The 15,844-nt window shown below is 32.2% G+C and overlaps 1 protein-coding gene across 2 annotated transcripts in view; it reads left to right on the top strand.

Annotated features, from left to right (window-relative positions):
• The window catches only part of LOC145263015 (retinol dehydrogenase 7-like), a 70,932-nt gene that overhangs the window by 34,857 nt on the left and 20,231 nt on the right, over positions 1-15,844 (top strand). For both annotated transcript variants that reach the window (XM_080119848.1, XM_080119847.1), the window contains exon 4: positions 686-849. In XM_080119848.1, coding sequence (XP_079975974.1) covers positions 686-849 — 164 coding nt within the window. The remainder of the gene's footprint in view (positions 1-685; positions 850-15,844) is intronic.

Genomic DNA, 15,844 nt, shown 5'->3' on the forward strand with positions numbered 1-15,844 from the left:
GGAAAATCAGTGCAAAAGTGTAAGAATTTAATAAAATGGAATTTGCTAGGTGAAAGTAAAACAACGATATTTTTTAGTGTTTTGATTTAATGTAACATGTTTATTCAGCTCGAAAAACATACAGTGTTTACCGATGTATTGGAAAATTTAAAATGACGCCGGACTCTTTGTCGAACACGATAAGTTTGGGAAAATGAGTTAAAAAAAATTTTTTAAACTATACAAAATACTGTTAGAAACTCGCTCAATATATCTTTGGCCATCCTCTTTTTGAGTATCTGTCGTAAAAGTCCGAAACACACTTTGTCCATCACATCTCTATTGCCAATCTGAAATCGACGAACCCATCTCTTAACTGTGATGACGTCAACTACATCAGCTTCGTAAACGTTCAACAGGCGCCGATGAATGTTGATCGGTTCAATTATTTCTACATGAAGGAATTCGATGGCGCATCTCTGGTTCTGACACAAAGGTTGCTTTGGTATAGTCTCACACCGCTAATATCTACAACAGAGAAATGAAATTTTCAGGTCATGAATGCATAAGTTCAGTCATCATAACAATGCAATTTGTAATTCCCTCTGATCTATTCGGGTGGAATTAAAAATAGGAGGCATTATTTTTGGAACGTCTCTCGTATTTTTTAATTTTAAATAATATCCCCTCTTTTTTTTTTTGTCAGGCGTTCTTTGAGGTCGCAGAAAGTGTCTGTTCATATTTTGGAACCCGGTCTTTTTAAAACAGAATTGTTCAACTTGGATTTGATTATGAAAAACATCTACAAAGATTTTGATGCCGCCCCCGCAGAAACCCAGGAATATTATGGAAGGAAATGCCTAAAAGATTGTAAGTATATACTTCTTTTATTCTTTACAGTGTGGTATTTTTTATGGAAATCGCTTCAGACAAGGCATGAAGCCACTTTATGTAAGAAGGTAAAAAATGCTACTTCAAGGTCAAAAATTTGCCAATGATAAGTTGTTAAATGGGATAGGTTTTGTACCCAGAAAACAGCAATTCTTCTTTCTTTGTCAGAAACCTTGCTCATAGAATGTGAGGACAAAAGGAAAATAAGGGAAGTGAGAGTTATGTAAGAAGGGGTGCTGCATTGTAATACATCGGGGAGTTATATTAAAGAATGGGGCCAGTCAGCACCGGAATAGACAAGAATGAAAAATGAAGTAACAAAACTCCCGGACGATGCCAGGTTCCCAAAAAAAAAGTAAGTGGGAGAAAGCAGTCAAGATTCTGACATGTGACGTAGACAAGACGTCAAATGCTGAACAAAGGAACAGTAGATGCAGAGTTATGTCATCGTAATAAAAAACAAATTAGTTTTTGAAACAGGACCATTACAGATGTCAGAGACGCAGGTTACGAATTGGTCTTTTGCTAACATTCCTCCATTTCTCTCTCCGCCACCCGCCACACGTTGTTTGTCAAATAATGTTTGTTTTGTTTTTACAGATACAAGAATTTGTCATTTATTTGATAAACATAAACATAGACATGATATTTCGGACGTGCGTTTGCTGTCATTAAAGTGGAAAGGAATCAGATGCGATTAATAAAAACAATTGATAAAAACAACTACGTACACACAGAAAAAAAATGCAGAGCTAACTTTATACGTACAATGTAAGAGATACGTTCGTTATACAACAGTTAATTAGTTTGGTATTGTGTGTGATTCCGTACTAAACATAGTTCAAGTTCAATCTCGAGGCTGACCAGTGTCTCATGAGTTCTGGCCAGTTACTTTTTCAATAGTTATTTGCCAACGTTGTATATTTAAAGAGCCATGAAACGCTTGTATTATAACCACTAGTCTGGAACTTTTTGAATGGACGTTTTATGGGCCTTACTCTTTTTGCCTTTCTAAGAAAACGTGTTGTCTTAGTTTCATGGAAAAGGGATGAGTGTGCAGGCTGAAAGAAAATGACTGTGTGCAGAATGGACGACACATTTTCGTCTTAGAAAAATAAAATTAATTTGTTAAAATTTCATTTTATCATACCAAATGTGGCTACATTAACCTTGCATCCGGCTGCATCGGCGTCAACCCACAAAACTAAATCCTCGCAACAAAAAAAAAGAACTATCAATCAAACATTCACAAAAAACACTCGTCTAGCTGCAACCACTATCAAGAAATTATCCCACTCTCTATCTGTGTCTAAATCTAAACGTGGATTCTATGAATTAAGCTTCTTTCCTAAAACTTTCCGCTTGTATAACTCTGTTCCGCTGGCCTGCTCTCCAAGTGACTACAATATGGTAGTCTTCAAGCCCAATGTAAACAAGTTTTTGCTGAGCCGTCTCCTTAAATAATCAAATTATACCAAATTCCCACTATTAATGATTACTACACTATTGTCCTGGTGACTACTATACACCCATTAACTCTTATCCTCGAGTGGCCTTCGGGTTTTAATCATGTGGTGACCCTCTTGTAAAAAAAAATATTTTGCCATCTAAATTAATATAAATCTAAATTATATTCAACCGGTTTTGAAACCTGGTAGGTAATGCCCTTTTTTCTTATCTGCAACCTCTTTCCCACAGAAGAGACGTTGCTAGCCTGACACTACTCTATCGTTATTTTCATGTTGGCTGCGCGTCTGAGGTTCAATCTATTGTTTCCCTTGTCAAACTTTCACAAAGCATACTCGTCTACCTACAACCACTCTCAACAATTTCACCCACTTTCTATCTGCGCCTAAATCTAAACGTAGATTCCAGGAACAAAGCTTCCTTCCGCCCACATCATAGCTGATAGGCACTCACCATCACGGTTGTTTAATATTTTTTCTAATTTTCATGAAAAGCAGTCGTTTAGTTGTTGTCAACTCATAGAAATCAGCAGACAAAAGCCTCATTTATTTTAAAACAAGGTGAACCCTTCGCTTTAACTGCCATTTCTACGAGGCAAAATTATCTGTGGTAATCTTGTAAAACTTAGTTTTGATGTTCGACGATAATAACCATAATTATCCAACTTGGTTATTACTCTGCTACTTTTCTGATCGACCTCCTAGTACAATAGGATATATTACGATAGATGAATACATACATACATACATACATACATACATGATGACATACATACATACATACATACATACATACATGCATACATACATACATGATGACATACATACATACATACATACATACATACATGAAATTGGATCCCTTTTATAATCATGTACAAAAAAAGTACCACGTAATGGGTGACATCATCCGCACGGAAAATGATGAAATATCTCCGACAAAACTCAAAAAAAGGAATGATGAGCATGCTGTCCATGTTAGTATATCGACTGCACTACCTCCATCATCTTTGTAAGACTAGAGATAGACAGACAGTAGATAGATAGATAGATAGATAGATAGATAGATAGATAGATAAATAGATAGATAGATAGATAGATAGATAGATAGATAGATAGATAGATAGATAGATAGATCAATGAATCGATGGAGATAGATAAATATAAATAGATGCAAATAAATATAAATAGATGGATGAATGGGTGGATATAGGTAGATAGATATAAATTAATCAATGGGTGAATGGATATACCTATATAGATATATACATAAATAGATGAAAAATGAATGGGTGGATAGATAGATAGATAGATAGATAGATAGATAGATAGATAGACAGATAGATAGATGTAAACATTCGCAACACAGGAATATAGATAAAACGGAGAAATGTGAAATCAGGTGACCCATAAACATAGATAGATGAAGAGAGGTGACTCATAATGATGGATACATACATAGACTTTAACAGAAGTGATTGCAAAAGATAGCTGGATGTAGAGATAGATAGATGGCTAGATAGATAGATAGATTGATAGATAGATAGATAGATAGATAGATAGATAGATAGATGGATAGATAGATAGATAGATAGATAGATAGATAATGTTTAGCAAACATTTGTTTGAATTTTAAATATGAGACCGTATTTAAGAATAATGTTAGATATGAAAGAATTAGATATATAAGCATATAGTACAATTGTACAGAGATTAAGAGAGATAAGTAGATTAGATCAGATTAACACGGATTAATAAATTAAGATAGATATATAGATAGGCAGACAGACAGACAGACATGAACGTATTAAGTATTTGCTCCGTAAATGTTTACAAACGGTCGCCGTTCACAAACTTTCTGTCTGGGGCAACAATAAATCTGCATTCGTTTGAATCTTAAATCTTATACTGTATTTCAGAATAATGTTAGATGAGAGAGGATTAGATATATAGGAATATAGTACAATTGGACAGAGATTAAGATGGGTGAATAGATGAGACCATATTAACATAGATTAATAAATAGATATAAAAGATAATGAGAGATAGATAGATAGATAGATAGATAGATAGAAATGTTCAAATATTGGTGACATAGGAATATAGACAAAACATGGATAAATGTGAAGTGATGTGATGTAGAAATATAGATAGATGAAGGTAAGTGACTCGGACTTATATAATAGATAGTATCCATCTATTATATAAATCTTTAAACTTGAAGATAGATAGATAGATAGATAGATAGATAGATAGATGTATAAATAGATAGATAGACAGATAGATAAATAGATAGATAGATAGATAGATAGATAGATGGTTATATAGATAGATGGATAGATAGATGGATAGATAGATAGATAGATGTATAAATATATAGATAGATAGACAAATAGATAGATAGATAGATAGATAGATAGATGGATAGATAGATGTATAAATATATAGATAGATAGATAGATAGATAGATAGCGAGACAAATAGATAGATAGTTTGATAGATAGATAGATAGATAGATAGATAGATAGATAGATAGATAGATAGATAGATAAAAGTTTTTGACCATAATTTTTTATTTGTTTTCTGGATACTTATTGAAAATGTTGTTCTGAATATGATGTGACGTTTTAAAATATTTTGTTTGTACAACTTAAGTAAACATTGCCTTGAAACGGCTGTAAACAACTTTATTGTGAACATCATCTGAAGAATAATTTAAATCGCTAAAAATGTATATGAATGATTGGCAGAAAGATAGATGAGAAACATTGGAGAAGATAGATCGATCAAAGACATTAAGATAGATAGATAGATAGATAGATAGATAGATAGATAGATAGATAAACGTTTTTGGGAATTATTGTTGGTTTGTTTTCTTGAAAAGTTTGTTCGAAATATGATTGGATGTTTGAAAATGTTCTTTCATTGTACGACATAAATAAACATTGCCTCGAAACAGCTGTAAACAATTGTAATATGTTTGTGTATGCTCTTTGTTGTAAATATGATCTGAAAAATATTTAAATCGTCAAAAACACATATGCATAGATTGATAGAAAAAAAGATCAGAAACGTTGGGGTAGATGGATAAATGTATATACAGATAGATAAAGACAGTGATATAGATCGATAATAGAATAAGATCGGTAGAGATGTATTCATACATACATAATATAATTAGATCAAAGGGATTAAGGTTCATACATATATACACGTTTGACAGTAAAATATATACTTTTTATATATACATTCAATACAGATATTTTAAAATTGACACATTTAATTAAGCTCAATAAAAGTGAATTTGCACTTTCAAAGCATATTCAGGGTGTCCCAATAAAATGTATACACTCTTTAAATGACCATAAAACCAACATTTATTATAAGAAAGAAAAGTTTCATACATCAAAGTACTGTGAACAAATATAGAAATCAGTTAATTATCGAAATTGTTCAAATTATTGGCCATTGTGGTCAATGAACAGCTGACAACGTTCACTGATTGAATTGAAAACGTTCCTAATCAGTTCAATTGGTATGTTGACACATCTTCTTTCAATGGTTATTTTCAACTCATTCATTGCAGCTCGTTTTGTGGGGTAAACCCTGTGTTTAGCATACACCCGCCTCAAAAAAGAGAAAAATCGGCGGAGGGGGGAATCCGGTGAGCATGGACAGTACTCGATACTTCCTCTTCGTCCCGACTATCTGTTCCGCAGGTGACTATCAAGATATGCTCTTACGTCATGATGATAGTGAGGAAGTGCTGGAAGTGCCATTCTTTATTCCTAAACATCTCTTGGGAACATGGCATAGCGTATTCATGTAGAAAGTTGAGATAATTTAAAGCGTGTATACATTTTATTGAGACACCCTTTATATCGTTAGTAAACATTCCAAAACCGCAAATATATTTATATAACATTCATATTACTCTATTACTGGTATTGTAGATCTCACGTGTATTTCGTTGAAACGCCATTCAATGAAACCTGTGTAAGACGTAATATACCAGCAATAAAATAATATGAATGTTATATAAATATATTTGTTACCTAATATATAAGCGGCTAAATGTCTGTTAACACGCTGAAAGAAGCAAACGGTAAGATGGACATCTTGAAATTTGGAATATAGACGTTTTGTCATTTAGGGCAAGTGTTTATTTAATGGACATTTAATGAGGTAATTTGCGAGCACCGATCCCATCGCGATAGTTGTAGGTTCAATCCCCGGCTAGGGAAATGTGCTAGTCTAGCCGCACTGATGAGTTCTGATACAACGAAAAATACTGTATGTGGATGGATGGTGGATGACTATGTATATATATGATTTTTATTTATATAGACAAATATTACATACATATATATATATATATATATATATATATATATATATATATACCTCTTTTTTATTGAGCACTCTTAATAACCTCGTTTTAATTCATGGGTTTTATCTCCGGAATACCTTTTACCTGGAATATATATATATATATATATATATATATATATATATATATATATATAAATTCTTTCATATGAAACTCAACCACTTCATTTCATTTCAATAAGAGTTTTTTTTAAATTCATTGAATTACAATTTAATATATATATATATATATATATATATATTAAATTGTAATTCAATGAATTTAAAAAAAAACTCTTATTGAAATGAAATGAAGTGGTTGAGTTTCATATCAAAGAATTTTTATTATTCTAAGCAAGACAAAGAATGCTTTAGAAAATTAATCTCCTTAACCTATAGGGTTTCGATGTCTACCATCTCATCAGAGGAGAGAAAATATTAGCAAATAGTTATAAAAGTATGCACCCTATTTGCTAAAGTCAGTGAGACATGGAAAGTCAAAGTGAAAATAATGCATTTATCAGAAGTCCTGTATCAGGAGGATTTGTAGAAAAAGGATATGAATGTTTTTTAGATCCAGCTTGCTTGGTAAAATCCATGTTATACGTTCTCTACATCCGTTTGGTAATAATGTCCAAGCTATATATTGGGTAATCCGCATAGCTGTGTAGATATCCGAATCGGGCAAGTGATGGATGGGATAACTTATAGAATATTACTGCCAGTAATATTTTGTAAACCTACAATCTCACGTTTCCATAACAACTGATTGTTAAATAAAAACTATTCTGAAGTATATATATATATATATATATACATATATATATACATATATATACATATATATACATATATATACATATATATATACATATATATATATATATATATATATGTATGAGAAAGAGAGAGAGAGGGAGAGAAAGAAAATAGATCAGAACCATTGAGATAGAAAAAATAGATATATAAAATATATTGATATAGATAGATAACAGAATAAGATCGATGAATAGTACGTAACAAATCATCTACAGGGGCCCGACAATATTTTTCGGACACTTTGAAAAAAGTACTTCAAGGTGGTTACTAAATACCAAAAACTTTTGAAATTGTAAGTACGTAGTTGATTGCTGAAAATCCACTACTAGTGTAATCATTTTTTTAGTTTGTCTTTGATAATTTTAGTTTTTTATGATTTTTGCAAAAACTTGCACGACACTATTTTTCGGACATGACAAAAAATCCTATTTTATTAAGATCTATGTCATCATTAGAATCAATTATCTGTTCTATTCTACTAGCAAAAAATTAAGTTTAATGAGGTAAAATGCATTTAAAAGAAGTCGTTTGTTTGGCACGGAAGAAGCGGGAAGATGGCTTCAGCATCAGAAGGATTGCCAAGGATTTGAAGCTGTCAAAATCAACGGTCGAATAGATGCTGAAGACAAACTCTGAGCGGAAAAAGAAGAGAGGACGGAAAAAGCCAATTGGCAAGAGGGTTGAAAGGAGAATGAAGAGGACTGTGACACGGCTTTTGACAAAAAGTTACAGCAAGAAAAGTGAAGGAAAAATGTGAATTGGGTGAATTGGATGTAAACGTCCGAACAGTACAAAGAACGCTGCATATGATTGGTTTGAAGTATGCAAATGCTAAGAAAAAATTGCACACAAAGGAGCAAAACTGGAGAGTGCTAAAAGCTGGTTAACAAGGCATGGTGACTTTAAGAAGGTTATATTTATGAAAAGCGTTTCAAGTTTGATGGTCCCGATGGATGGTGTACTTGGTCGAGAAGGGGTGAGCCTGTTGTACTGAACAAACAACAGATGGAAGGAGGAGGAGTTATGGTTTGGGGTATGATCTTTGCTAATGGAAATATATGGTTTGGTGGCAGAAAGGACGACAAAACAGCGAACGCTACAAACAGTTACTGGATGAGAAAGCCCAATTGCAGCATCCATGTGCAAAAGCTCATGAAATAATGGATGGCTAAAGTGAATATGACTACTTTCGAATGACCTGCAAAAAAGCCCAGATCTAAATTTAATGGAAAATGTTTGGGAAATGCTTGCGCAACTTGTCTATGATGGACCTGAAATAACGAAAGAGGCTCAACCATGGGAAAGAATACTAGATGCCAAAAAGCAACTATTAGAAACACGTAGAGATGTTATTGTGCATATCTTTGATCATTAGGAAAAAAGATTGATAAAAGTTATTGAGAAGAAAGGTAATATTACAGACTATTAACAGTTTTTCAACGATGTCCAAAAAATAATGTCGCGTGTGTTTTGTAAAAAATTATGAAAATTAAATATTTTTCCCTACCTAATAAGGTATTGTCTTATATGTTTATGCTATTCTATTAAAGGAATTTTGCCACTCTATGGTACTCGGAAAGTTGAATACTAAAGTGTCCGAAAAATACGGTCGAGCCCTTGTAGAATGATACATCTATACAAAACATATAATTGAAAGGTAAATATTAGTATTGATACATTTTTAGTTATGAGTGCCCATTATTATTAAGACTAAAAGAAAATCGATGATATGAGTTAATAAGATGGGCAGATGGACAGTTGAATAATACTATAAGAAATTGTAAGAAATGTCGCTTATGAAGGGCGACAAAAATGGCTGTCGAAACGAAAGCCAAAATCTACTCCCCACTCTTCATGTACGTACGTGCATAGTACAATCAGATAATTACAGTATGATAAATAGTTAGAGTCAGTGTTTAATCAAATTAGAATAGAGAGATAAGACTGCTATCAGCTAGATGGTTCAAGGTTCGATTTCTGGTCAGAAATAAGACTAAAATACACACACACACACACACACACACATATATATATATATATATATATATATATATATATATATATATATAGTAATTTATAAAATATATGTTGCGATTAAGCTACACTGAATATTCCGCGTTTCATCCCCTCTAGGATTCTTCAGGCTTATGCGTATAAGCCTGAAGAATCCTAGAGTGGATGAAATGCGGAATATTCAGTGTAGCTTAATCGCAACATATATTTTATGCGCATAAGCCTGAAGAATCCTAGAGTGGATGAAACGTGGAATATTCAGTGTAGCTTAATCGCCATATATATTTTATAAATTACTAACTAGCTCTACCTACGTATTGAGCACTTTTTGAAGTAAATACTTAAAGTTTACGCATAAATTTATACTTTTGTATATTAATTTATGTGAATAAATGAAGTAGTTATATATATATATATATATATATATATTTATATTTAATGCTGAAAGATAACCAAAAATTTAGAATAATTGAATTCCAACAAAGATCGTTGATAGTGTTCAATCAGAGAGAGCAAATTATAGTTTTTATAATTTTTTATGTAAATACAGTCATATCTTGCTACGATTTGCAGACCGTTTCGATCATAGTAGATCTCATGAGGCAAGAAAATTTTAAATTAAAAAAGGTTCAAGACCATTTTTAATTTTAGAGGAGAAAAAATATACTGCGCCATGACTGGTGTGAAGAAAGGTTAATGCTCGAATGGATTTAAATTTAATTACAAAAATCAAATTTCAGTTAAAGAAGGGAATAAACGGATAGTCTTGAGGAAGGATTAGCGAGAGTGATAAGAAAGGAAGGGGTAATACAGAGATATAGAAGGGGAATGAATTTACTAAGAGGGAGAAAGAGAGAAAGGAGAGGTGGGAAGGAGGATCTACAGAAGAAAACAGTTGACATCTAAGGACGATGGTGTCAGGAGGATATATTTACTATTTTATAATTCAAGTCATTTGAAAATGTTTCGAATATGGAAGAGGGTTAACTGAATTGGGTCATATTGTTTGTCTATAAAACACGACGTCCGTCGTTCAATTATTTATTTATTTATTTATTATTATTTTTTAAATTATATGTTTTGATTTGAAATTAACTTTTTTATATGAGATCAGATCTGGCTTCCCAAGTATCCTGGGTTTGAATTAATTTTATTTTATTTTTTATTTTATTTTATTTTATGTACTTTCCAGTCATAACAAAATGAATATTTATTACTTTAATTTATATCTTAATAAATTAATATATTTAAGCTTATCAAATAGTTGTAATTTTAGTTTTTATTTTGTTTATATATATATATATATATATATATATATATATATATATATATATATATATATATATATATATATATATATATAGACACGCACTATTTGATAAGCTTAAATATATTAATTTATTAACATATAAATTAAAGTAATAAACTTTCAATTTGTTATGACTGGAAAGTACATAAAAAATAAAATTAAATAATATATATATATAAGAAAATATATATATATATATATATATATAATATATATAAGAAAAAATATATATATAATATATATAAGAAGAAAAAAATATATATATAGATAGATAGATAGATAGATAGATAGATAGATAGATAAGAATATACACAGGGTGACCCAAAATAAAACAAAAACTAAATGGAGGCCATCTAGTACAGATGCTGTAGAACCTAGTGTGTAAATTTGAATAAAATAAACTAGTTATGACCGAAGTTTCACTTCATTCGGACAAAACACTAAGAAACGAGACCTAATTAGAGTTGGGGCCCATTTTTTTTTTGTCACCCTATATATATATATATATATATATATATATATATATATATATATATATATATATATAGATATGGTGTGCATGTATATATATATATGTGTATGAATATATCTATAAATATGTATATATATATATATATAAATATATATGCAATTTTCTGCTTATTATTTTCATTAGGTAGGTCGTACGTTATGTGCCATACTGCTTAAAAAAGGCCAAATTCTTGAAATTTAGCTTTTAGAAAGTGAATCTGGTAACTCTGGACAAGAATATTAGAATGACCTCCATTTGATGAAGTCTCGTTTGAAATATATGATCATATTTGTAATGGTGCGAGAAAGGAACTCATCAGCAAAACCTTATAAAACAACAACAGTGCTTACAGTTATATCTCATAGGATTAGCGAATCTCTCGATGGAGGCAACCTTTCCAAGGCAATAGCTCTTGACATATCAAAGGTCTTTGATAGGGTATGGCATGAAGGTTTACTTCACAATATCTCTAGCTATGGTATAGCTGAAAATGTCTTCTCAATTATTAAATCATTTCTTTCTGACAGGTTCATAAGAGTAGTAGTTGATGGGCAAAAATCAGAAGCTCACAGTATTAATGCTGGAGTTCCTCAGGGATCCATCCTGGGCCCAACTCTTTTCCTGATCTGCATTAATGATCTTCCAAATCACATCCTTACATCATTGGTAGACATTTATTCTAATGACACTACCATCTATGGTAGCACATCAAAGTCAGTAAATGACCAAGTTCTCTCTGATTTTCTCTCCTCTGATCTTGAGCACGTGGTACAATGGGGAAAGGAGTGGCTAGTTACTTTTAATGCATCTAAAACCAAGCTTCTCTCTTTACATTATCAACGTTCTGATCCCCATCTGGCATCAGTTGAAATGAATGGCTCTCGTCTTGAGGAGGCCTCAAGTTTCGACAAACTTCTGGGCTTGAGCTTTACTCCTGATCTTAAATGGAACACGTACATAAAATCTGTTGCCAAAGCCGCTGGAAAAATGGTCGGATCCTTCTATCGATTCAGTAGATATCTCACTGCTGATGCAATTCTCTATCTATATAAGAGCCAGGTACGTCCAAGGATGGAATGCTGTTGCCACATCTGGGCATGAGCTGCTAGAAAGGACTTGTCCTGCCTTGATAGAGTTCAAAATAGACTTTGTAGCCTCATAGGAGATATCCTTTTCTCTTCCCTGCAACCTCTCTCTCACAGAAGAGATGATGCGAGTTTGTCTCTGCTGTATCGTTATTTTCATGGAAAGTGTTCGACTGAGCTTCAGTCTATGGTCCCCTCTCGCTAAACTTTCACAAGAAACACTCGTCTAGGTGAAAACACTATCAATAATTCTCCCCACTCTTTATCTGTGCCTAAACCTAAACGTAGACTACATGAACAAAGCTTCTTTCTTAGAACTGCACGCCTGTGGAATCGTCTTCCGTTTTTCTGCTTTCCAGCTGACTACAATATGGTTGTCTTCAAGTCTAACGTAAACAAGTTCTTGATGAGCCGTCCCACTTGTTAACAAATTTACCGAATTTCCACTACTAACGATTACTATATTGTCCAATTTCTACTGTACGCTCTTTAACCCTTATCCTCGAGTGGCATGTTGGCCTTGATAAGTGGTAATGCCTATGTAAAAAACATAAAAAAATATTACCTGTCACGAGGTGCCGGAGTGAAAGCATTAATTAAAGATTGTTTCTGACAATGTGATTTGATTTTTTGTAATGATGTACTACAATATTAATTTATGAGTAAGTATCAATATTTATTAATTTATGAGTAAGTATCAATATTTATTAATTTATGAGTAAGTATCAATATTTATCAATTTCTGAGTAATTATCAATATTTATTAATTTATGAGTAAGTATCAATATTTATTAATTTATTCCATTTGGGTAAATTTTATATTTAAAATACATTTGACACTATTTTGATAGAAATGTTAATAAGCACATATTTGCTGTGTTTTTTTAGTTTTTACTGTACAAAAAAATAATGTTTATGCTATCCAGAAAATATCAGCTTAATTTGTTTTGATTATCGATACTTATCGAAGGCATTTCAATACAAAACCTATCTAAGAACATTGGTAGGCATATAAAATACATTTGTGTGAAATTTAAAAAAACATCAGCTCAGCCGTTTAGAAGTCCATATGGAACGAACTCATACATACACACACGTACACACATAGGCAAAGTTCCTTTTATATAATAGTAGAGATATTTATTGATTAGACATATTTCTCATTCTGTGGAATTTCCACGATAACTGTTAGTTGAAAACAATAATGTAAGCCGGTCAAATCTCCTTTATATAATATAAACATTAAAAATGGCTGAAAAACAACCCCCCCAACGCGACTTGAAGATGTTTATCCTCAAAGAATGAATATTTTCTTTTTAAAGTTCAGATATTATTCATCCGGGTCAATGCTGGCCAAGAATATAGCAACTTTGTGGGTGTTTGTTTCGTAGTTTGCTTTTTACTTTCAGCTGGATCTATAAACACACATACACACATATTATTTTATATGTCGCGCCTTTTTTGCTTCATGTACGTATGTACAATCAAACAAGTACATTATGATAAATATTTAGAGGCAATGTTTAATCAAATTAGAATAGAGATAAGACTACTATCAACTAGATTGTTCAAGATTCTATTTCTGGCTAGAAATATTGTTAATTTGTCCTTATTTTTCATTCTGGGTGAAGGAGGCTCACCATGTATTTCTAAAACTGAGTGCTACTTATATATTAGTGAATTAATAATACAGGGTGACCCCCCCCCCAAAAAAAACGAGCCCCAACTCTAATTAAGCCCCGTTTCTTAGTATTTAGTCCAAATGAAATGAAACTTTGGTCATAACTAGTTTATTATATTCAAAGCATCACATCAAAACACTGGGGTCTTCGGCCTTTTTTTTTCTCCGTTCTACAGCATATGTTCTAGATGGCCTCCATTTAGCTTTTGTTTTTTTTTGGGGGGGGGGTCACCCTGTATATTTGTGGTGTCTCGTCTTCGGGGGTTTAAAAAAAAAAAAATAAATCATATCTATATCAATGTTAGGAAATATAAAAGTAAGACATTTTTCGTCGCGCTTCGAATTTACAACCGCCATTTCAATCCCAACCTCCAAGTTACCGCCACCCGCTTTCTAATAAATAGAAACGCCATTGATCGTATCGTCTAACCAGACATTATTGGATTAAAAGTACTGGTTTCTTTTGAAGAATACATCAAATGTACACAGCAGTCAAAAGTGTATACTACAAAGAGTCAAGAGAATTGGTCCATTTGGATTCGATGGATTTAACTAGCTGTGTACGATAAATTTTTCAGGAGAAGGACAGAAGGCAAGTGCGGTTTCTTTATCTTTTATTTGTCATTTCTAAAGATGCTGCAAACAGGCTTCTTAAAGAAGCAATTCAAATAAAACGCATATGACTTATACAGTGCACATGTATAGATATGTTACAATGGTTGTCCCTAACATACATAAAGGGTCAAATTGATACCTATACTTGAATGACTATTTAGCGAGAACATGAATGCCTACTGGGCAGTGTTCTCGAGTGTCTAAGGTCTCTCTGCATAGGGGTTTGCCAGAACAACCTGGCATGAGGATACTTTTCCATACAAGTAAACCCTAACTAAATATTCCCAATAACATAGTATTCGCTGCCCAAATAAGATCTCCTCACAATGGTTAACCCATGCTGGCTTTAACAAGGAATGGTGCACCTTCTCCAAGGGTATATTACCTCAAGTAACAGCATAAAGCTAGATACTCTACCAGACTATATAAATCCAGTAATACCAAGAGATTGCAAGAAAGATATACTACAACATATTTAAGCAATAACTCTACCAACAAAAATGTATTTACGGAGTCGATCAACATTTACAACACATCCCTAAAAACAATAATATCGAAATTAAATATAAGCTATAGGACACCAGTAATTATAATAAAAGTAAGAATACAAGAAAAGGAAATATAATCTGTTTTACACCGCCTTATAATCAAATGCTAAAAACTTAAATTCCTTGGGGAATAAAGCAAGCTGGTGAAGGCTGTCGCCTCTCGCAACAGCCTTCAACCAGCTTACTCATTTGAAAAAACCTATTGCCTATAGGATTGAAATAAGTGTATAATGATATTTGGCTAATTTTTATGGTTGTCTTCTTTTAACTTTATACATAGAGTGGATTATTCTTCTGATCATCTCTCAAAAGGAGATTTATCTCTGAAAATTGTTTTTCGTACGTATTTTTCTAAATCGGCAAACCTCAAAATACAAATAATTAAATGCTTATACTTTGATTAGCTCAACCTTGAAATTATCACAATAGTCGAATTCCAAATACAACAGCTAATCACATCCTTGATCTACATCGCGTTCCTATCTAGATTACAATTCTTATTCATTATCCTACTTTCTTGTTTACTTTGGCGTCATCTCATTCTTCCTCGTATTTATCT

The sequence above is a fragment of the Euprymna scolopes genome, chromosome 38 (assembly GCF_053919585.1).
Source record: "Euprymna scolopes isolate OS-2025 chromosome 38, ASM5391958v1, whole genome shotgun sequence".
Lineage (NCBI taxonomy): Eukaryota > Metazoa > Mollusca > Cephalopoda > Sepiida > Sepiolidae > Euprymna > Euprymna scolopes.